We start from the raw sequence: 24177 nt of genomic DNA, 5'->3' as shown, positions 1-24177 counted from the left end.
GTGTGAGTCCTGGTTCGATCATTGTCCGGTTGAGGTAATAGGTTAGTGGTCTAACCAGTGGATCAATAATTAATCCAGTTTGACCTGATATATATTAAAAAAATAAAATTATATATGTATTTATTGTATATAAGTATATAACTAATATTATTTGATTAAGAAAAGTTTATTTATACTCAAAAATTCAAAATAATAATTGATAATAATGAGATATCAAAATGACGTTGTAAAGGTGATTCATTTTTTTTGTAAAATTGACCGGATCGGATTGATCCCGATGACCTAACTAGTCGAATTTGGCCGGATCATTTTGAGTCAATTGTGTGACCGATCCAATAATAGAATCGACCAGTTAGACCGAATCAAATTTCATAACTATGGTATAATTTTATCCAAATGTTATCTTTTCCATCATTCCAATCACAAATAATCTTTGTGTAATAGTATACACACAAGATTAATTTATTATATTTTTTAAAACTAAATTTATATTTTTTTTATTTTTTAGGGATTAATTTATCATTATATGAAGATAAATTTTACTATTTACTCTAATTGTTATTGTTGGAAATGTTTTCCTCCCAAATTAAAATAAAAATATCGAGAGTTTTCTCACCTAATTTCAAAATCAAGGTTCCTCCACTTTCAGGACCAACTATGGATTCTCATTCATGTAATTGCAAGAGTAGGCCGAATTTGTCTAAAGTCGTGGATTCCCAGATCCGTTCATTAGTAGGACAAGCAAATGGGCACCTCCAAGCCACTGTGGAGAGAGTGCGATTTTGTGACCGCTAAAACAACTACCGATCTAATGATGAGTTTCTAGGTTTACTCCATAATAAGCTGATGATTCTTAAAATTTATTTCCTAAAAAGTTGTGGTTTCTCAATTAATTACTGAAACTTTTTTAATGTAGAAAAGAAAGACATCGGATGTCATTTTTTTCATCAATATTCTAAGAAATTGTGGACGGAAAGACATGGTCGGTCATTATGAAACAAAGGAGAAGGATTATGAACTTGTATAAGGCACAGTTATAGTAGGAGATGTTGAAGATGTTCAACATTTTTTGCATTTTGATGTTAGGGATAAGTGTAACTCTTTATATTGTACAAACTATCTACGGCAAAAGGTTCTTCAATTCACATATATTTGAAGTAGTATTATAACTTGTGTTAATTTCATAGAATTAAAGATGTGTTTTGGTTATTAAATAATGAGAAGCTTAGCTTTTGTGTTGGTAATAAATTAATGATGTGCTTGTATTTTTAATTATTGTAAAAATATTTTTTTAATTCATTTGTTTGTTCACAATATCTTTTTCTATACATCTAAACAAATATAAAGAAATTCTCTTCTTCCTTTCTTCCAATTTCTATCAATCTAAATAACATTTTTTTATTCTATTTTCCCTCTATTTCTATTTCTATTATTCTTATTCTTATTTCTTTTTTTTCGTCTTTATTTCACTTCTCATCCAAGTATACAACAGAGTAGGTTTTTAACTTTCAATATTTTTATTTAGTTTTATCCTCTATTTATTTAATAGAAGAGAATTGTAGGTAATATTTTGTTTAAGAATTTAAATAGACATGAAAATAATTTTTATTTTATTTAAAAAAATCTTCAATCAAATAAATAAAAATAAAGTATTATCTATATATTTTCCTCATTTTTTCCTCACATCCAAATCCAAATAGGCAATTAAACTACGGCATAAATAAGTCGAAGACTTTTTTCGTGGATTGAGATAAAATAACAAAGATTGTGAAAGACTGAAAAAAATTCTAATGAAATGGAGTGATGGTTAGTTCACAAAAGTTGACAATCTTAACCCAGCCACTGTGCTTGACCTCTCCTCGTAGTCAATACCAAATTTTCTTTGTTTTCGGTGGAACGAAAATCCGAGGCCTATAATTTGCTTCAATTTGGGGATGTTAAATAATGTAATAGTTGTATAATTTATTTTTTTTGATATATTGTCATTTAAAGGTCATTTTAATGTCTTTTATTTATAAGATTTTTTGTTGTTTTAATCACTCCGTACATCGAGAAAAACTGATCTAACTAATTTGAAATTTGACTAGTAAATATGATTAATTATTATTTTTTATTAAAGATTGAATTAAGATAATATCTGACCGATTTAATTTTTATTTATAAGATTTCAACTCAAAAACCTTGATAAAAAAAGATATTAAGATAGCCAATTGCTATCACTTCTTTTCTTTTGGTAAATTTTATTGATAAAGAAATATTTATAGCATTTTTAACAATTGTTTTACATTAAGAAATTTTTATAATGAAATATTTTAAAGAAAATAGTACTTGATTGAAATCGTTAAACATACTTAATTACTTTTATAAAAAAAAGTAATAAACATGAAAATGAAAGAAAAAAAATTAACACACTCTCTCAAACAATATATTCATATAAAAATAGCGATAACTAATAAATATTTTTCGTGAAGAATAATTAACTTAAACTGTATAAAAAAAAGAGAGAATGAATTGAGTAATAACCAAGAAAATGATGAATGCAGTTTTGAGTGGCAACAATATTACTCCATTCTTATCATTCACAACACAGCACTCTTAAATAACTTTAGAGATACAACTACTATTCGGTTTGATTCTTTGAAAATTATGGTATTGACAAAATAAATATTTTTATTCTACCCTTGATTTGAAGAAAAATAAGAAATAACACAAGTTAAACAAATGAGGATATGAAAAAATCTTTAATTTTTGTTATTTAGATTGTAAGACAATTTTTTTCTCATATATAAAGTATTATAAAAACACATATATCCTTATTTATATATTTTTAATAAATGAAAAAATAGTAACTAACCACCATAATTATTTTAAAAAGGAAATACTGATTTTTTTAATTATAATCTCTCTCTATTTTTTTTATTTTGATAAACTCATTAAAATTGATATCAATTGTATTAAGATAATTAATATTATGTATTTTAATAAATTTTATATTATTTTACTTGTATCATCTATTATTTGTTAAATGATGTACAAGATAAAAATTTATCTTATAATTTATATTTTTATCCTATCTTATTTTTCTTATCCTATCTAATTGTAATTTTATTGAGTCACGCGGATTCTATGAAAATAACTTGTTTTTTATTTTTTATTTCTACATTATCTTCTTTGAAGATAAAGTTGTTAAAAACTAGGTTAGAAAATAAATATGGATATTTTCTCTTGGTAAAAAATTCAAATTTTCATTCTTCGTATTGTAACATACATTAGCTTCTTCCAGTATTCTCATTGGTTGAGAAACTTGATTTTAGAACATTATCTCTACATATTTAAAATAATAAAATAAAATATTCACTATTTTATTAAAAAAAAATATTAGTTTATGTGAATTTCAAAATTAATGTTTAGATAAAAAAAAATAAATATTATTTGTATAGTTTTGATAAATAATATGTATTGATCTTATTCTTACGTATTATACTTTTATCATCTGTGGGGTATACAATTTATAGCGGCATTGATTTGACACCGCATATGTTTCTAGGTTTCAAATTTTGAATTGCAATTAAAGCTACAAAGTGTAGGATTGCTATGTTGGAATTTATTCACTAAGCTACATTATATTAAGACAAATGGAATCTGATTTTGAAGATTCGGAAAATTGAATTTACTCATGCGATTTTTTAACACAACAAAACAATTACGAAAAACGTTGGAGGCAGTGGAATGCACGCGACGGGGAGAGTGTGGGTTAAGGTGAAGGAAAGGGAACCACGGTACGGTGGCCGAACGTCACGGGGAATGGGTGACCCAATGGCCAGTGACTCTGATCATTAATTATAATAATTTAATGAAAAAAAAATATTTTTTATACTATGATATTAATGTAAAATATTTATCAGTAGTTTTATTATAATTAAATTATGTCAAAGAATTTGACAGGTTATTTTTAATAAAAAAAATTAATTATATTTTTTACCTATAAATCTTGAATTTAAAATTAAATTTAACATCATTCAGATGAATAACTTATTGTTTAAAGAAATATCTCTAGCACACTTGTTTGAATATATTATTTTCAAAATTTATTAAGAATTATAAATTTTTATAGATGTTATATTTAATTTAATTGTTCTATTTTTTTAATTAATTAAAATGGATGTATTTAAAATAATATATTAAAGAATTTATTTCTCACTTTTCTAATTTAATTAATTAAAATAAACTAATTGATTAATTTAATATAAAAAATGTAATGTTTGATTTGATTTGTTGGATTGGGTCAACTACTACGAGGCTAGTGCCTGCGCCTCGTACTCACGTGATTCCATTCAATCAATTAATGACACCCTTTTTCCTCCTTTTAGCTATTGTCTCCTCCCTTTCATATAGCTTGTAGGATTTTCAAACTTAGTACAAACGGAAACAAAATCATTGCATCATATTTTATTTTCTTATATATATATATAATAATTCTTTATTTATTTTTTCTAACGCATTTTAATTTTTAAAATTAAAAAATTTAAAAATTTTATATTATTATTTTTTTAGAAAATCGTATACTACACGGATTTCGATGTTAGTTTTATTAAAAAGTGATAACTTTAAAATACATCCAAAATTTCAAATAGGAGTATTATTTATAGAGAAATTTAACTGAATCGGTTAACCAAATATACGAATATAATTATAAATTTCTGATAAAAAATAATATTATTATTTAAGTGCACTTTAATTATATGTTGGGACGGTCAATAAGATAAAAAAAATATTATGCAAATTGTTCTGTGTGTTTATCATTAATATAAAATTATTGTATATTAATTAATAACATATATAACTGGATTAACTATCATAGACGGATTCAGAAGTATATTGGGCCAAAAATAACATTTTGACAATTATTTAAATATTTAAATTCTAGTAAATAAATGTTTAATAAATATTAAGTTTAAAAAAATATTTATTTATAAATTTATGTATAAAACTATAAATAACATGCAAAAAATTACATACATATTAACTCAAAAATCTATTTTTATTAATATTTTTTAAAAAAATTTCTTCTAGCCAATCAACCAAGGCCTCGTTATTGCAAGAAGGAGAGGCAAGGCCTCGTTATTGCCCCCTAAATCCGTCACTGTCAACTACTTAAACTAAGATTTAGAACATTTGAGGAAATTGAATCTGCATTTATAAAGATGATGAGAGTTAACTTCGAATCTTTCAACCCTCGTGCCAAGTACATTGACATATTTTATATCAATAAACTATATAAAAAAAAGAGATCATTTTTATTTTCTAAAATGTTCTTATTATTTATTGGTTATCAGAATTCAAGAACTGGTAATCTGAAAAGATATTGTTATTATTATTTATTGTTGTACTTACGTAAGTAAAGATTTGAAAGAGGTAAAGTAATTAACAACGTTGACAATGAGTAATGCTTTCACCATGGTCGGTGCATACTGCGAGCGAGTAGGTTAGACCATTAATATCAACTTTAGTTATAGTTTGATTTTATTAGGTTTACAGTGTGGCCTAAGAAATTTCGCCCCTTTGAGATGTTACTTAATATGATCCAACGTCATTCCTATAAAACATAACTCCCTAGAATCCAACATGTATATATACATCTAAAGGTAAAACTATTGGGTATATTTTAATCATCCCACACATATATACATAAACACCTTAATTATCGCTAACTTGATCGTCAGAATTTATTTTGTAGAACACCACACACATATTTTTTGTTTATTTTTTAACAACATGTTTTGTTTAATTAAAAAAGCTACATTTATTTATGTTAATGATATAATTTAAGTTTCTAATTAGAGGATAACAATATATCGTTATCCATATCTTTATCTGTATAATGATGTTTTACTACATAAAAAAAATATCAAGTAACATTTTAAGTTTTTAATTCAATATGAATTTTATAATTTAATTTAAACCTGAATAAATAATTAATATGATTTTTTTTATAAAAAAAAGTGTGTATTAATTTTTCAATAATCAATGAAAATAATTTAGTAAAATTGTTTGACTCACTATTTTTTTTAATCCTTATAAAAAAAAACTTAAATGTCATTTGTTTTTGTTGGCTAGTTAAATGTCATTTGTTTTGAAATGGAAGAAGTAAAAAAAATGTTTTAACTTTAAAATAATTATTATAAATGTAAATTTTATTGTTTGACATTAGTCCAATAGTCTTAATGTATTGCGTAGTGTACTTCCTATAGTTTTAGGATTCTAGATGTATTTGTTTCTTTTGAGAAAATAAATATTCAAATTCTCAATATAAAATTAAAGTGTTTGGGAAGTTAAGAAGTGTATTTCAAAAGGTAGTGAAATGTATCTTGAATTTGAAGAGTTACATTACTATAATGAAAAGGTAGGTGGAGAGATGACATAATTATGTTTATCGTGTGTGTGAAATTACAAAATTAAAAAAAATAAAATAAAGTTACATTTAAGTCAAATCTTTACATTATAAATATATTCTAATTATTTTTTTATCCGTAAACTTTAACTCAATTAGCATCATGATGTCTTTTATCTACTTTCTTTTCTTTTTTTACTTGTACATTTCAAGTTAATTTTTTTTGCATCTAAATTTGAATTTCCACAAACATATATACGTGTGTTTAGGAAAAAATTTAAGAGGAGAGATTCAGGTTGCATATATTATTATAAGTGCACAACGTAACTCTAACGACATGATCTTTAACTAATGACACCATGTTGAGTATGTCTTACATAATAAAACACCCTGCTGGTTACATTTTTTGCGTGTAGAACAAGCAACCTAACTAGCAAATGAGCCAGACAATGGGAGTTATTAATACGAATAAGAAGTTGGGAAGACTCAAAATTAACACGAAATGCTGGGTTTGTCGTCATCATCATGAGACGTGATTAAATATGGAGTTATTATAACTTGGAAAAATTAAAGAAACAAAATTCTAATATGGAGTTGGGCAGTTAGAGCCCCAATTTAAGCAATCGCAAATTCCACTTTTAATAAAACAAGGTTTATTTTCAAAAGCAAAATCATATACTTGGGAGCCAGACACTTATGAGTTATGCATAAAGTTTCTTAGGAGATATTTTAGGTGTTTATGGGACAAATATGATTCAATTATTAATGTATTTTGTTTTTTTTTCTTAATATATTCATGTATTCTTGTTGTCAACATGATTTTCTTTTGTAAGAGTACTTAAAAGTAACTTTGTTAATTATTTGTGATTGATTTTTTTTATTTGTGAGAATTAAAGATACGAGATTTATAATAACTCATATAGTGTTTAATCAACTAAGTTAGACATATCCTTGACATGTGATTGATTATATTTAATTTTTTAAAAATATTAATTATAAAATAATTATTTAATAAATAGCTGTTAATTTATCATGAATATTTATGTCAAGGTATACTATAGTAACTCTTTTTCAAAATAAAATAAACCCATTAATATGATTTTTTAAAGATAAATATTGTTTTAAGTTTTAGTTTGTTATAAATTATTTTTTCTCTTTCAAAATTTAAGAAACATTGATTTTTTCCCTGTATTATACTTATCTTATGGTATTTTTATTTAGTGAAATGAGAGACAAAAATACTAAAGTAAAAAAAAATATAAGGTAAATGTAATCATTGCTTTAGAAAAAACTAAAACATAACAATATTTGTTTAAAATTAAGGACATTTAATAATTATTTTAAACCGGATTAAGAATTATTGAATAAAAAAGGTGTAACACATTCACTAACGATTCAAAGTATAAGACAAATATTTCGCTTCATAATTTGATAATAGCAAATTCTTGCAAAACTCGTGTATCTAATATGGATACAGCTGTCTATTAATTATGAATTTATGATGGTAATTATTAGTTAATCAATGTAGTTAGTCATGGAAACGCATATTCTTTATCAAATTATAATACTTTAATATTCAATAAACTAATTTAATAACTTTAAACTTTCAAAGTAACCACTCTTTTATTAACTAATTTAAATTTAACAATTACTTTTACTAAATGTGTCCACAAAATTAAGGTTCATATCTTACTACTAGCAATCAGCATTCCTCAAACAATGAATTTTGGGATAGATTAACGTGTGGCGTTTTATTTATTTTTAAAATTTTATGAATGGGTTTCAATATCAATAAATGTGTTGTCATCTTGAATGTGAATGTACTTATCATTGTTATTTTAGAGTCATTATGAATAGAATAGGATTCCGCTAAAACTATTTGATTGCAACAAAATTCCAGGACATAAAATAATTGTGACCTAGATAGAATCCTAATTAGGATGCAATTTTTTTACATGCAATATAATTTTTGTTAGCTTCGTGGTATATGAGATCCAGAAAAGAAAAAGTTACCCTTTTTTCTTAAATGTGGTAAAGTGAAAGCTAGTTAACTATCCTAGATGATAAACTCAAGTCAAATATTGTGACGCCAAATTTTAATTAAAGATGTGGTAACTGGTAACTTAATAAAGATTAATGCCCATTATGCTATTTTGGCTTGAACCTCGTTAACTTTTTTCTTCTTTTTCTATTTTACAACCTTTTTTTTGGACAAAGGATAGTTATGATAAATCTTGAGAAGCAAGCTTATAAAAGACGAGAATTTCATACTCGAGCATGATGGCATCGTCCATAATAGACACATCCATCATAGCACTTTTTCACATGCTCTTCTCTTTTTTGATCGTTGACATTTGTAAAGTAATTAATTCACCCCATTTTTTCATGAAAGCAATGATATAAATTTATTTTCAATGACTTTATATTAGTATTAAAATCTATATATGCATCCGTCCCTTAAAATCTGCCATTCTGAATTTGTGATGACCTTGCTGGGCATGAGGCTTTGTAGCAGGAAATATGATAAGTGCTGTTTGGTTGTCCTCAAACAAAGAAATTATGCATCGCAGTTATATGGCTTTTTGTATTATATCTATAGTCATCTTTCAAGTTCAATCCTACTCTGAGTTTTTTTTTTATCTAAGTAACTTTTAGTCAAGAGTCAAAAATTAATATATCGAAGTACATAAATTCATTTAAAAGATTTGATACTTTTTCATATATACAATCATGCTCTATTTTAAGGCCTAAGATAGTTCACAAACGCCAACTTGTTATTGTTGATTTAATGTACAAAGTTTGGGGCCAATATGGAATATCTTAACTCTAATTTTGACTCTGTTTGAGACTATGATCTCACAGAATAAATGAAAATTAATCAGCTTAAATGACCGTTTGTCTTATGAAATCAATTTTTGAAAGTTGTCGCTCTCTTTTCTATTTGTTTAATTAAGGAAGAATCTAGTACTCCTTTATATATAAGAAAACATTAGGGATTGTTATTACGCAACCTCAAATCTCAATTGTCTCGCACTTAAATGTTGACAGCTTCACTTTATAGTACTTAATACATTATCACTTAACTCCAGGCACTTTGTCAACCCAAGATGCTTCATTAACAATAATTATAACTTGGTTTATAAGTAATCAAATCCAACTTGAGCCAGAAAATACTAAACTGATTTAGGCCCAAAAAAATACTGGGTGACCATTGACTTTATTTGTTGGTATTGGCACTAATCTCACCTTCTTTCTTTATTTTTATTTTTTTAAAAGCCTCAACTTCTTTTATCATTTTTTAAGAACTTTTTTTTTTCAGGTGTGTCCTTCGGAAGTAATTTTGCTTGAAACACGGACGAACTCTAAATGGGGATATTTCTTTCCGCGGAGATTCGAATCTTGGTTCACTATGTTGTGGGAAATTAGGCCCTTTCGATAGATCCAACTCCCAATGAAAAAGTTTACATGGAAAATTTCATTTAAATAATTTTACTTGAATTTTTTTTTTAGGTTATTTTTCCTTTTCTGTGTCAAGGAGAATATCTCTAGGCACAGTGCTGCTGCTAATTCATATGGGCCCAAGTAAACACCATCCATGTTTTGTTTTCTTTTTTTGCTAATATTAATCATTGAGAAAGATGTTAATTTAGTATCGAAAAAAAATATTAATTTTTTTGTTACCATGTACCATAAGTGGACGTTTAGTTAGATAGTACTAGCAATACTTTTTGAATTTTGACTTTTCACATTAGCTTTTATTAGGCTATTAGCTGTATACATGTATATACGTAAAATATATATATATATATATATATATATATATATATATATATATATATATATATATATATATATATATTAAATGCAAATTACATACTTATTATATGAGGAAATGTATAGATTCCGTGGAATGAATAACTATGAACCATCGTCTTCCAAACTCTCTCCACTTCCTCTCCGTAGGCTAAGCAACCTTATGGGGTAAGACAGCTTGCCCAACCCACAACTTTTATTAACATTTTTGTTGTTGTTGAAATTGTCCAATTATTTTGGCTTTTGTTGCGGTTGTAAAGGAAGGATAAGGATGCCAATAAGTTTAGACAGTTCAGTAGCAGATGATGAAGAAAGAGAGCCCAAACATTAGTAACTTTGGCCCACAAATATGAGCAATCGGCAATGGGATTCAGACTCTGCATTACTCATGTATCTTATATACTATGTTGTCTCATATTTTGGCAGGTTATGGCCTTTTTAGGCACAAAAAATAATTGATTTGATTTGACATACAATTTTTTTGAGTGCTGAGCTCATGAATTATGTGTAACAACAAAAGTGTCTTCTCATTAAGGCCAATTAAAAAAATTAAACATTATCATAATGTTGATCTTTCATTAATTTAAGTTGTTTAGATAATAGCTTGTTTCTTGCTTTTCCAAAAAACAATAGCCCGTGATTGACCTTCTGGTATCCAAACATAAAAAATCTGAATCACTAAACCTTTTGAGTTTAGTTTCAGTGTTAGCTGAAAAAAAAGGCCCTCAGCTGGTGACATTTTGATGTATCGAATTACCCTTTGTGCTGCAGTATAATGTTCTGTAGTTAGACAATCAAGAAATTGACTAAGATGACTCACTGCAAACCTGCCATGAAATGCACACATATTCAATACACTCTTGTTAACACATTTAAGTTTTTACAATTAACTGAAAATTATTAAAAATCACAAAATTGTGTAGATCTTATTTCTTATTTGACTAATTTAACTCATAACTTTGTAATTTTTAATAACCAATAAAAATTAATGAGATAAGAGTAGTTAAAGAATAAACAATGAATGTATGGTAGTTCTTCACGATGGCCTTGTGAATAATACTTGATATATGCATTAAGTTGACGCTAGGAGACTTGGAAGAAAATAAGCTAGGTATCTTGGTGCTGGTGCATATGACTAATGGCCATGGTAAAGAACCAAAGTCAATAAAATCATGCACTTTCCATCTCAAATGTATGGTTTGGGAAGAAAATTAACCTTTTGATAATGTATCTTGCGTCTGCGTGTGGGACAAACTGCTGAATTTGATGAGATTAAAAGAGTACCTTGTGTGGCAAACTGTTGAAGATAGTTGGTTTTCATTTTTATGGATAAATGTTAGTTTGTTAATTTTTGTTAGAAATATTAGTTGATAAATTTGAACTCGTGACTTCTCCTTCCTCCCTCCCTTCTCCCTTCTCCCTTCATGGTTCTTCAATAATTGGGCCAACCTTATATTGATGTAGGTAGTATGCAGCTATTTTTGTTCTGTTTTGCTACGCAATCTGTCTCATGTTGCACGTGTATGGATTCACCGTTCATGAACTAAAGTCCATTTGAAATTGATGAGATTATATATTCTGTATATATAGGATATGCTTCCAAATAATACTAATATAGTAGGAAGTAGGAACTAGAAGCCAATAACAACCCACGTCCTCCAATTTTGGTTTTTGTATATGGTCTGTATGTTTTGTGCCCCCAATATTTAATGCTACATCAAGACACTTGATGAATGAAATTACTGATATTTGTGAGATGTTGGTAACTCACTTTAAGCTCTGATCTAATCCAGAGGGAATAAGTAAACTGTAATATGTAGAGTGTTGATTTAGGAGTGGATTTTGGGAGGTGTTCCAAGTTGCAAGGTTAATGTGGGAGATGGGTCCAATTGAGGTAATCCGATCCATTGGTATCATTTTTCATTTTAGTATTTACACAGAAAAATCAATATTTTTTTAATCCCTACATGAAAAACTCTACATAATTCCTATATGAAAGATAACTTAATAAAATTCAACATCATTCTAACTTTAATAAACGATAAGCTACATCGATTTTTTTTATATGAAGACTGAAATGCAGCTTTTATTCGTATAAGGAGTAAAATGAAAAGCTACATCGATTTTTTTTTTAAAGAAGCTACATCATGTTTAGCAATGAAATTATTAATTTAACCTTCTAATTGTGGTAGCAATGGTCTTAGAATTGAAACTGAGTTCAGCATAATGACAATACGCGCCTAATGTTTCAAGTCTAAAACTACCCTTTTGAGAAAAAAATATACCTAAAATGCATGCCAGCTTAGGAGGAGCCTATTTGGTGGACCAAAAAAACAAGATATGGGTGCACTCTTATTATTCCATTAGCTAGCATAGCATGGCCAAGTTGACCCACAAAGAAACACCAAATGTGACTACTAACCCCATTTTCAACATGGCTAGTCTAGCTCAACTACCTCACACACACTCACTCACTCACTCACTCACTCACTCTAAAGCTGGCACTATTAATAAACATGCACTACATTGAAAGTGACATAATTGGAATCCAATGGACACTGCTGGCTAAAGAAAAAGCAGTACAGAGCAAATCAAGGGAATTAAATAGCACAAATTATTGAACAAAGAAAGAAAGATAGATAGAAATTAAGAGGCCCCAAAAGCTGCACACATTGCCCTTCCTGTCCAGGAATTTGAGATCTAGCAACTAACAAGGCAATAATGAAGTTCTTGTTCCAGTGCCCTTGCTGCTCTTGCTTTTGCTTCATGAAGCCAAAGCAAGGGAAGGCAAAGGTCAAGGAAGTCAAAGAAACCAAGGTGGAAGAAAAAAAGGTTGAAGAAAAGAAAGACTGACCATGTAACTCCATTTCAAGCTTTCTTTGGTTATTATTAGTATTATATAAGCATGCACAACAAATTTGTGTCTACTTAATTTGTGCTTCTTTGTTCCTTTAATTACCACTGCTATGATGCCTTCCTACTACAATTAGTTTGAAAATGTACAATGCGTTTGCAAGTAACTTCTTAAAAATGGAAAATAAAAAATAAATTGTCATTTCAGCTCTTGCTTATTTATTTCCTTGTTGTCTATATGGCCTGTATATATTCTATAAAATTCATTGCTCTGAACTCTGCTGCATAACTTGCAGTCTTTTGTAGGCGCTATGTATCTCTAAAAGGAAGTTTATTTCAATATCTCTGGATTATTTTTTGTTCCTTGGAAAGTATATACAATAGTTTTAAGTTGACATTATTGAATTCTTTCGTCGTGGCTTATAAATAATTGTCTATATTTAAGTCTATGATTTTCTTTAGAGATTATGAATTTTCATTGAGTTGGATCTTGGACTAGGAATCACTAAAATTTCAAAAGAGCTATGTATCAGTATTGTAAATCTTATTAGATTCTTTTTGAATATTTTTGGATACTGGCTAATTTTCAATTACTGTTTAATTTAATTGCTTTTTTAGTCTTTATTTTTTTAATCTTGTCTCTCATTTTTTAGTGTAACTGATTTTCTATTAATTTACTTTAACAAATCTGAACTATTCGTATCTATCACTGATATGATGACATGACACATGAATATATATAACTTATTATGTGATTTTTGTGCATTCTATGTGATTAAGATTTGATATTTTACACAATGTTATGTCTTTAATAAAAACTTAATTATATTTTTCATCTTTTTATTATTGTTATTTCTCGAATTTGGATTCCATTTTTAATTGTGTAAATATGATTCAATTATTAATTGTCCATTAAATTAAATAATAAGTAACAAAGATGATGATGTAATAACATAATGTTCGTTATCTATCTTATATGACATTATGCTGTGTGGATGTTTTTTTTAAAAATGAAAATAAAATAAAACTTGGTCAAACAACTAAAAAGAAACTTAATTGACCAAAATTATATATGGAAGATTAAAGAAAGATTAAAAGTATAATTAAGCCAATTTTCATCTATTTGGTTAAATTTTATTTTATTTATAATGTTTTAAAACACGTTCACATCAGTGCATCACAATGTCACATAAAACAATAAACATATCATAGTGCCAGATCATACTTTGTTACTTATTTGACATACAATTAACGATCCACCCACATTTGCACAATTACAAAATGGAAAGGTTAAATTTGAGAAATAATGATAATAGAAGAACTAAAAAGTAAGCCTTAAACTCATTCACTATATTCACTTATAATAAGTATATATTAGGTACGTACTTTTTTCTAACGTGGTCTTTGCATATATTACTTAGAATAACTCAAGATTTTAAAAATCTTAACAGTGAAATACACCAAACTTCACAATCTCATATTAAAGATGCTACGCTGGCAAGACAGGGAAAGAAGGGTTCGTTCATGTTACAATTTTATTAAAGGAAGTGGGTTCCATACCATTTACTATCCTACACATATTATTATGTTGACAGAAAAATGGATTTTCTTTTTATGAATATTGATCTTTTGACACTTTTTTAGGTGCATGAGAATACAATAATAAAAAGAAACAAAAAATAATAAATAGAATAAAAAATATAAAAATTGAGAGGTATAAAATGGATAAACAATTTTATCTGGATGTTTACTGTGGTAGCTATATGTCATAACGGAATTTGGAATAAAGTCAATAACGATATGTTAACGTCTCCTAAATCATGCTTCTCACCTACAGCTGATCGATCATAATTCTATATATACACACGCTTTTGTTTTGTATATTAGGTTTTTTTTTGGGTATATTTTATTATTTCCTGATCTAAATATAGTTAATATTTTTTTCTCATAATTTGAAGCCAGGCAATATTTTTCATAGCAGTCTAGGGTTAAGATTTTTTTTTTGTTTATATAAGAAAAAGAAACAAAAATAAACTAAAACACGACAAAATTGAATCCTTAAGCATACCTAAGAGGGACAAAACTCAAACTTGCAAGGATGCTAGTCCTAGTTGGACTAACACAATATTATTATACCTCGAAATTTACTTCATAATTAGACTAATGCAATTAGGATGTAGCATTGTATTTGTATAATTTATAAACTATAATTATATAAAAACTGTCATGAGTCAACAAGTAACTCATTGAATCGACTCCTGATTCAATGACTCTCTGACTAAATCGATGATGAGTTTGAGTCTGATTACATAAGTAATTAGGTATATTGCATTCTTCTATACCCGCTTTTTTCACCCTGAACCCTCTGCATTTTGTGTTTTTTTAATTAAAATGTTGAGTTGCTTTGTTCCATAGCACGGTTGGGTTTTCTAGTATTATTTATTAGACTTAGCAATTTGCCATGTGACAGTCCGAAAAACGGGGTAAAGAAATGCTGTTTTTTTTAATTAACATAAACCTAAGACAGAGTTGGTTTAGCAATTTTAAATTTATCAGAACAAGACAAAGCATGATCATCGATCCGTGATAAATAGTATTTGATCATTTAGAAAGAACATTGAGCAAAGATTTTTCTTGTATGATTACACTCCTCATACTATATATAGTTTACATAATACTTCATTCGGATTGAAATATATATAAAAAAAAACTGAATCATATCCATTATGAAAATTAATTAATATCATTTAATTTTGATAATCTCTGGTCAATTCATTTTCTAAAATACCTCTGCATTAAATTACATAAGACAAACAAAAGAGAAGATTATTAGAAATAAAACTCCAATTAAATAGAGGATGTTTTGAATAATTTTTTCTTAGGTTAATCTTCCTAAAATACCTCTCTCTCTCTCTCTCTCTCTCTCTCTAATGTCCACAAGTGCTAATCTTCTATCACTTTTTTGGTACATATCTTTTAGCAATTTTCTACCAGTTACTAGATTAAACTCTTAGTTCATAACCTTATTCTTGTCTTAGGTTGGTTTGAGTGGGGCACTGGAAACACTGCGGACAAGGATTTGGTGCAAAGGAATACCAAATGCTGGGAATTTACCTACAAGGCTCTTGCATCATATCTCTTATTTTTTCAATCATTATATCCATTATTTGGTTCTATACAGAGCCCATCCTAGTGTTACTTCATCAATCTCCCGACATTGCAAGAACAGCTGCACTTTATATGAAGTTTCTTATCCCGGGAGTGTTTGCATATAGCTTCTTGCAAAATATCTCGAGGTTTCTCCAGACACAATCTGTGGTAATGCCATTGGTTGCACTCTCAGCTCTTCCACTGTTGATCCATATTGGTATTGCATATGGCTTGGTTCAGTGGCCAGGTCTGAGTTTTGCAGGTGCACCACTTGCAGCTTCTATTTCACAATGGATATCAATGCTATTATTGGCCTTGTATGTCATGTATGCTAAGAAGTTCAAGCAGGCATGGCAAGGATTTTCAATGCATTCATTCCATTACGTATTTACAAACATGAAACTGGCCCTGCCCTCTGCTGCAATGGTATGGTATGAATCACTAGCAACCTTTCACTTTGCTTACCCTTTTGACTATTGATCTTAGAAAGCTAAATGAGGAGAAATAGCCTAATTTGCAAACATACATGATACATTAATTCAAATTAAGAGAATATTGTTGTAATTTAATGTAAGATCCTTATATCAACTTACTGTATGTTGTTTTTGTAGCTAAAAAATCTTACTATATGTTGTTTATGTTATGCAAGTTTGGAGTATTCGGCTTTTGGTTTTGGTTTTCTTGGCTGGACTGTTGCCTGACTCTCAGATAACAACTTCGTTGATTGCAATATGGTATGGTTCTAATAGCTTGGTATTCAGGTATTCTGTTCCTGAAAAATAAAATAGTTAGTATGATTTATTATTGTTGTAATCTTAAAAAAATCTGCAGTTTAAACACTCAATTCATAGCGCACATGGTCCCTGTTGGTCTCGGTGCGGCTGAAAGGTTAGTTGGTCGAACACATTCTCCTTTGCTTGCATTGTTGCATTTCTTCTGAATCAACATTCTAGTACATGTATTGAAAAGTTCAAATTAAAGAGGAGTTTGCTTCAGTGACACCCTTGCTTGCCATTTCCATAGTACTAGATGCTGTCGAAGGTGTCATACAAGGTTTGAATTCCTCATATCTTTTAACCCGCTTTATCTTTTCAACTTGAACATCATTCACTTTAAATTCTTGGTGTGAAAATTGTGTTTAATACTACAGGGGTGGCCAGAGGATGTGGTTGGCAGCACTCAACTGTTTATATTAAATATTTTGCACATTCTAAAAATCTGATATCTTGATTTTGAGTCTTTTTTTCATTTGTAATTTTTCATTATTATGTTTGTCTTGAATTTGCTTTATGATATAGGGTTTATGGATTGGTCTAATTTGTGGGCAGCTCTGTCAAGTTGGGACACTCTTCCTTTTCTTAAGGCGTGCCAAATGGACTAAATTGAATCTCTCTGGGGTCAAAGATAAAGAGCATCCTCTCGTTGTTTAACTGAATGTCTGCCAATCTGGCACTGCATTTATGAACAAAGGATGATCACAGAATGGGGTAAACATGATTTTGGTAAAATGTTTCTACTTTTTTGCTTATAGTTGCTATTCATTTTGAGAAAGTACAAATACTTTACCTTTTTTTGGAGTATTTGTGAGGTGCAGACAGTAAATCTTGATATATAATGTAACAAACTCTCCATTTAGGTGGTTTTTATTCCACAATCTCACAAGAACTCATTTAGAGGAGATAGGCAGAAATATATCTTAACATAAAAGAATACTATCAATTTAGCACTTAAGTGGAATTAACCTTGGAAAATCATTTGATTGATGAGAGATTAATTTCTCGCATAAGTGGGACCTTCCTCAAAAATATTTTTTTCCCCACATGCTTCACTTGAACTTACATTTTAAATGAAGAAATCTCTTTCTTGAATATTTGACTTATCAGGGAAAAAATATGTTATTGACACATAGTCCTTGCCAATCTACTGCTCCTTTATCTTGTCTGATGAAAGGGTTTAACACAGGATGAAATGAAGAGGAGGTTTGGTTCAGGTAGGTTACTGAATGGACTCTACCGACTGAAAGGAACTATTGCACAACATTCACAACACCCACCAAAGACTGTAAGAAATGAAAATTGTAATAAAATTTGTCACATTGTTTCCATTCGGGATTCGGCTCTAAAGCATTTTAGATTTGGTCACACTTAGCTAGGCCTGAAACTTTAAGCAATTTGTACCCTGTAATTCATGTGAATAAGAATTCATTTTGTGACATTTGCTTTCAAAGCAAAGAATTATCCTGGTGCAACTAGGCTAGGCTATATGCTAATGGCAGCCATTCTCATCTATTTCCACACCTCATCGTTATCACCATTTACAATTAGTTGTCTTCCTAGTTTAAGCTTTTGAGCATCGCAGAAGTTGAAAATTAAACAGATCAGTCAAACTAAGTCATGCCTAGTTGTCCCTCTAGTTGGAAAATTTGAGCACTGCTGGATCAAACACGTGAGATTAAACAGAAAATCAATACAATAGAATCTATACGTAGGGGTTGGCTTCAGAGAATAAAAAAAAAAGCAAGGAAAACCATTGCTGTCTCGAAATAGGCAAGAAGAACTAGAGCAGTACCAGCAACTCGAGAGGGAAAGCTATTCAGAAATTTGATACTAATATTCTAGAAAGAAAAAAAAAAACTCTATTGCAATTTCTAATGCATTTTCAATAAAACTTGTCTTTTGAATTCCTTAGCATGGCCTTTTCCTCTGTAATGTGTTTTGTCTGCTTGCATTCCTATCACCAATTATTGATGTGTGACTTTGAAGAAAAAACAAATTATTGATGTGTGGGACATTTTTCCAACAACATGTTTTTTTTAATGTTCCAGTTTGCAAGTGTTTGTGTAGATCGATCATGTTGGTGATCTTGTGATATACCTATATGATGGGTTGTAAGTCTTGCAAAACGACAGCCCTTGCGCAGTTAAAAGAACAATTAGTAATATACGTCGCCAGTTTGATTCTTGTATTAATAGTATTTTGAAGTATAATAAGGCCATTTCGAAGTATTTTGGCATATCCTATTTCTAAAGTAGGTCCATGAATCAGGTGCTCTTGAGAGAGGGCTGAGAAGAAGTTAAGGTGCATTATTTATATAAACTTGTTAAAAAGGAATGAAATATTCTATACAAAAATTAACGAATGAAAATTATATAAATTAAAGAGCCACGATAAAGTGTTTTGGCGTTCCACTTTAATTTCTTACGTAGGTCTAAGAATCTGGTGAGGGTTTGCAAGAAGTTGAAAGGGATGGAAATAAAAGGTGCTAAATTTGGAGAGGTTCAAGAGGTAGTCATTATTGCAAGGCTGTAGTTGAAACCATTCCAACTACCATACATAGTCCACGTGCACCCATATTGAGTCCGTTTTTATTAGCAATTTGTTGTAGGGTTGCAAAGATGAGAATTTCTTATAACTACTAGCAAAGAAGGGTGGTAGCTCAATCCACAACCACATGGAAGAGGTCGAGGTTAAAGATGCATTATGGAAATTGAATGTGCGGCTGATATAGGTTCAATGAATTTCATGAGTTTCCTCTATAAATTGCGTATAACTTTAGTTTGATAAGCCAATAAAGTAGTTTTTGTGTGTGTGTAGATTGGCTATAAGTTTATAACGACGTTTCAACTCCTACCCAAATCATACAAACTATCCATTAAATCGACTATGGTGAAGTGCTAGTAAATTAGATACATGCATCTTTATAAATTAATAAACAAAATATTTTTTTAATATAAATAAGGAAAATGATTTGTCCTCCGAATGTGTTTGACCGGATGATTCTCTTATTCATTCAAAATTTAACACTTGTCAATTTCTTTTCACAATAACATTACTTTAGTACGGTTTAAGACAAATGAAACTTTTGGTATTGGTCGGCTGAATGTATTGCTTGAAAGTTTCGGAATCTATAGCAATGCTCTATAAATAATAATGTCTTAATATTTTATTAACTTAGTACACCTATGTTAGGCACGTTATGTTTTTGTATAAATCTATGCAAATTTCATTTGTGTGTGCTATGTATAATTTTCTTCGCCCAAACTATTAGTTGTGAAGTGAAGCTACTGGGCCTAACCGTTAGCAACTAGTCAACTACCAGTGCTGGTAGATGCAAGATTATAACGTGGACGCTATGAGTGAATTCTCCTAATTTATTGGTATGGAATTTTGCTGTGCCGCAATTGCAGAACATGATTTAATATCATACATTATACAAATGCAAGATGAATCATTCAGATTTTTTTTCCTAACACAAATTCAAGAATAATTTCTATATCAGGCAATATCACTATCACCCTTTTTGCCAATTTTTTTTTCATTACAATGTCCATCTATGTAGTTAGATTTTGAAGTACTACGCTCTCTTTTTCTACAATTCCGTGAACAACATTTTCCAACTGAGTCACTTTCCCCCTTGTCCATTGTAGCTTTTCCAGGCCCATGTGTGTTACTCCTGAGTCCTGGCCCAATTGGTTAACTACTTAATTACAACACTATTTTTACACTGATCAATCAAGGAGGGGGTTGGAGGGTAAGTGATTTGAGTATTTTGTGAATAATAATAATAAAAAACGCATATAATATTTATAAATTTTATTATCCTTAAATTTTAACAAATTTAGATTAAAATGCATTTTAAACTAAATGAAAAAAAATACTATTGTACTTATTTTAGAAAAGAAGTTAATTTTAGGTACTCTTTGATAGGCATGCTTTTCTTATAGACATCTTAGAACATTGAACAGGATGAAACGGATTCTATTTTAGGTTTGGTGTAATTTTAAAATAAAACAGAAAAGATCACAAAGTCTTACATTTTAGTTTTACTAAGCATTATCAAAGAAGAAAACACAAAATTAATGGTATTGAAGATACAATCATGGAAGGGTGATTGTACAGTTAGTGTACATTTAATGAGAGCATGAGATCAGAACCATACACTAGGATGGCATATGTTGAAAACGGGTGGGAGTTCATTAATCTTAATGATACATTTATAATTGTATGCATGCATGTTTTGTATAACCCAATAGTACTAACGGTAAAGCGACGTGCGTTTTATTGACTATGATTTTAGACAGGTATAATTTCAGTTTTTTCATGAAAATTTATGTAATTTTAGTAATTTATTTGGAGAGATTTTAAAAGTAAAGTTTTTATATATAGAGGAGAAAAGTACCCATGTCCCATCATATACTAATTTAAAATACAGTAACGTTATAGTACCAGACAATAATGTTTTTCAAACATAGGAAATTTCTAGTCTTCCCAAATAAATTACAACTACAAGATTAGATGGGAGTCGGCAAAGTCAGCATTCATCCACAAAATGCAATAATTATGGTATGTTTGGCGTTAAAAAAAATAAAAATCTTTCAATTTTCGAAAACTTAATTATAAACTATTTTAAATACAAAATAAGTTAATTCAATAATATTTGTATACGCTACTAAAGGTAATTAGTAAAATTGTCAAGTAGAAATTACTAGTCATTAGCAAATTTTGTAGATACTTAATTTACACTAATCATGTGATTAAGAAAAATGATAATCAGCAAATAAATAAAGCAGTTAATCAAATCAAAACATTAACAGTGGATATATACCTTTATTAACTCCTAACTGGGTCGCCCATTACTCCTACCAAATAGTCTATGAAAAAGCAAAACAAAGCAAAGGTTTGATTACCCAAAAAAGAGAGGATGATTACTCATTTATTTCTTAAACCCAATCTTACAAATTCTATCAGTCATTGCGGACCCAAGGCATAAATCTAGATTATTGACCAACCAATCCCATTCTTCATTATTGGTCTTCATTGCTTTTTTTTACCTCTCAACGGAAAGTAGATAAAGATGATCATAACTAATAAATATAAGCTAAATGCTAATCATTATAATAAGAATATTGGTTAACAAATTTAAAATGGAAATATTTTAATTATGAATAAAAAATTATAAAAAAAATTATACTATTATATTTTTTTTATGTTTTCTTGATTTATATTATAAACATTTTTTTAAAATTTCTTAATCAATATTCTAAGAATAATGTTCAGCAAGATCCTAAAAATAAAAAAAAAATTTAAATTAATTTCTAACAACCTATGTACTAAAAAAAACTCTAACAACCCAACTATGTACCCTTTATAAAAGGATAGAACATTTATTAATGGGGTCTGAAATCAAAATTGGAATCCAATACCATGGATAAAACCTGATCCTACAAGCAAAACAATAGAATTCCGTGATGCTCTTCTAAAATAAGATTTTAGCATTTTAATAAGATGTACCAACCATATAGCAACGGTAAGTAAGGTTCTAAAATAAAATATCAGCAGCATGTCCAATTGCACCACGATGACTCACTCTTACATAGCACAGATGGCTAGCTAGCTAGTGTATGGTACGTAGCTAGAATATGAATATTAATTGGTAATGGCTGTCCCACCACCATACACGACCCCGACAACGCTATAGTATTAAAGAAAGAAACTTTCTCGAATTTTTCAACTTTTTTCTAACTCTATAATATCATTTCGCCACATGTAAGCCCTTCACACGTAAAGTCCTCGCGTTTAACACGCTTGGACCTACACAAGCACCACAACAACGGTAACCCAAGGAAAAAGTTTCCCTTTATATCCCTATCTATTCCCTTCACTTGTGTGCACTCACTTTCTACACAACTCTCTCTCTCTCTCTCACTCCACTTCACTTCTGCCACCTATGAAGTTTCTTTAATTTGTGCATATTCCATCACTCTCTCTCTCTTCTTCTCTGCCAGTTTATGTACACTAACTCAATACACAACACTCATTAACATTTCTTTTCCTCATGGAACTTGAGATACGTGCTTGTCTCTTGTTGTTTCTCTTTAGTCTCTTCTCATGCTCTCAAGCCTACACTTTCTATGTTGGTGGGAAAGATGGGTGGGTTTTGTACCCTTCTGAGAATTACAATCATTGGGCTGAAAGGATGAGGTTCCAAGTCAGTGATACTCTTGGTGAGTAGTATAATTTTCGTTGCAAATGGAAAGAGTATCAACTTTTTTAGTGTTGCATGTTTTTAACTTATGTTTTTTTTTTGTGTTGATAGTTTTTAAGTACAAGAAGGGCTCGGATACTGTGTTGGTGGTGAACAAGGATGATTATGAGAAATGTAACAAGAAGAACCCGATCAAGAAGTTTGAGGATAGTGAATCGGAGTTTCAGTTTGATCGATCGGGTCCATTTTACTTCATTAGTGGGAAAGATGGTAATTGTGAAAAGGGTCAGAAATTGATTATTGTGGTGTTGGCTGTGAGAGAGCCACCTCCTTATTATCCTCCAACACCTCCAAACACTCCCTATGTTCCAATTACTCCTCCAAAAGCACCTTATGTTCCAACACCTCCTCAAACTCCTCCAAAAATTCCTTATCCACCTTATGTTCCAACCCCTCCAAAAACACCTTCTCCTATTCACAGTCCTCCCTATGTTCCTCCTAAAGCACCTTCACCTACTAATCATCCTCCATTTATTCCAACTCCTCCACAAACTCCTTCCCCTGTTTATACTCCTCCTAATGTTCCAACACCTCCCAAAACACCTTCTCCTATTTACGCCCCCCCAATAGCTCCTTCCCCGGGTAACCATCCACCCTATGTTCCTACACCTCCAAAAACACCTTCTCCTTCTTATAGTCCTCCAAATGTTCCCACTCCTCCAAAAACACCTTCTCCAGCTTATAGTCCTCCAAATGCTCCTTCTCCTCGTAACCAACCACCCTATATTCCAACGCCTCCAAAAACACCGTCTCCTTCTTATAGTCCTCCAAATGTTCCCACTCCTCCAAAAACACCTTCCCCTGGCAACCAACCTTATGTCCCAACCCCTCCAAACACTCCCTCTCCTATTTCTCAACCTCCCTACACTCCAAACCCTCCAAAAACCCCTTCCCCTACCCATCAACCACCTTTTGTTCCAATAACC

The 24177-nt window shown here is 29.7% G+C and overlaps 3 protein-coding genes across 11 annotated transcripts in view; all 3 read left to right on the top strand.

Moving 5' to 3' along the window:
- Positions 1 to 12803: 12803 nt before the first annotated feature.
- On the top strand, positions 12804 to 13264 carry LOC112998580 (uncharacterized). The gene has a single exon (XM_026124739.2). It carries the CDS (start codon positions 12926 to 12928, stop codon positions 13055 to 13057), a length of 132 nt encoding a protein of 43 aa, XP_025980524.1. The 5' UTR covers positions 12804 to 12925; the 3' UTR covers positions 13058 to 13264.
- A 624-nt stretch (positions 13265 to 13888) lies between these two features.
- LOC100813436 (protein DETOXIFICATION 18) lies at positions 13889 to 18433 on the top strand. Of its 9 annotated transcripts, none has more exons than XM_041007637.1 (6): positions 13889 to 16469; positions 16556 to 16633; positions 16857 to 16941; positions 17039 to 17095; positions 17536 to 17709; positions 18170 to 18433. In XM_041007637.1, the coding sequence occupies exons 1-5, from the start codon at positions 16157 to 16159 to the stop codon at positions 17567 to 17569; spliced, it is 567 nt and encodes a 188-aa protein (XP_040863571.1). In that variant the 5' UTR covers positions 13889 to 16156; the 3' UTR covers positions 17570 to 17709; positions 18170 to 18433. The 9 variants fall into 9 exon arrangements, 3 of the variants coding, with proteins under 3 accessions (XP_040863571.1, XP_040863572.1, XP_014620572.1); XM_041007638.1 differs by having other exon boundaries at positions 17506 to 17709; XR_005887639.1 differs by having other exon boundaries at positions 13895 to 16638; positions 17506 to 17694.
- A 4434-nt stretch (positions 18434 to 22867) lies between these two features.
- LOC100811987 (proline-rich extensin-like protein EPR1) overlaps positions 22868 to 24177 on the top strand; it is a 2101-nt gene continuing 791 nt past the window's right edge. The window contains exons 1-2 of the mRNA XM_041007636.1: positions 22868 to 23210; positions 23303 to 24177. Of these exons, the coding sequence (XP_040863570.1) occupies positions 23042 to 23210; positions 23303 to 24177 (1044 nt within the window). The 5' untranslated portion in view covers positions 22868 to 23041. The remainder of the gene's footprint in view (positions 23211 to 23302) is intronic.

This window comes from Glycine max, chromosome 12, assembly GCF_000004515.6.
Source record: "Glycine max cultivar Williams 82 chromosome 12, Glycine_max_v4.0, whole genome shotgun sequence".
NCBI classification, from domain to species: domain Eukaryota; kingdom Viridiplantae; phylum Streptophyta; class Magnoliopsida; order Fabales; family Fabaceae; genus Glycine; species Glycine max.
The sequence above is the reverse complement of the archived record's forward strand: the minus strand, read 5'-3'. Positions and strand labels throughout refer to the sequence as shown.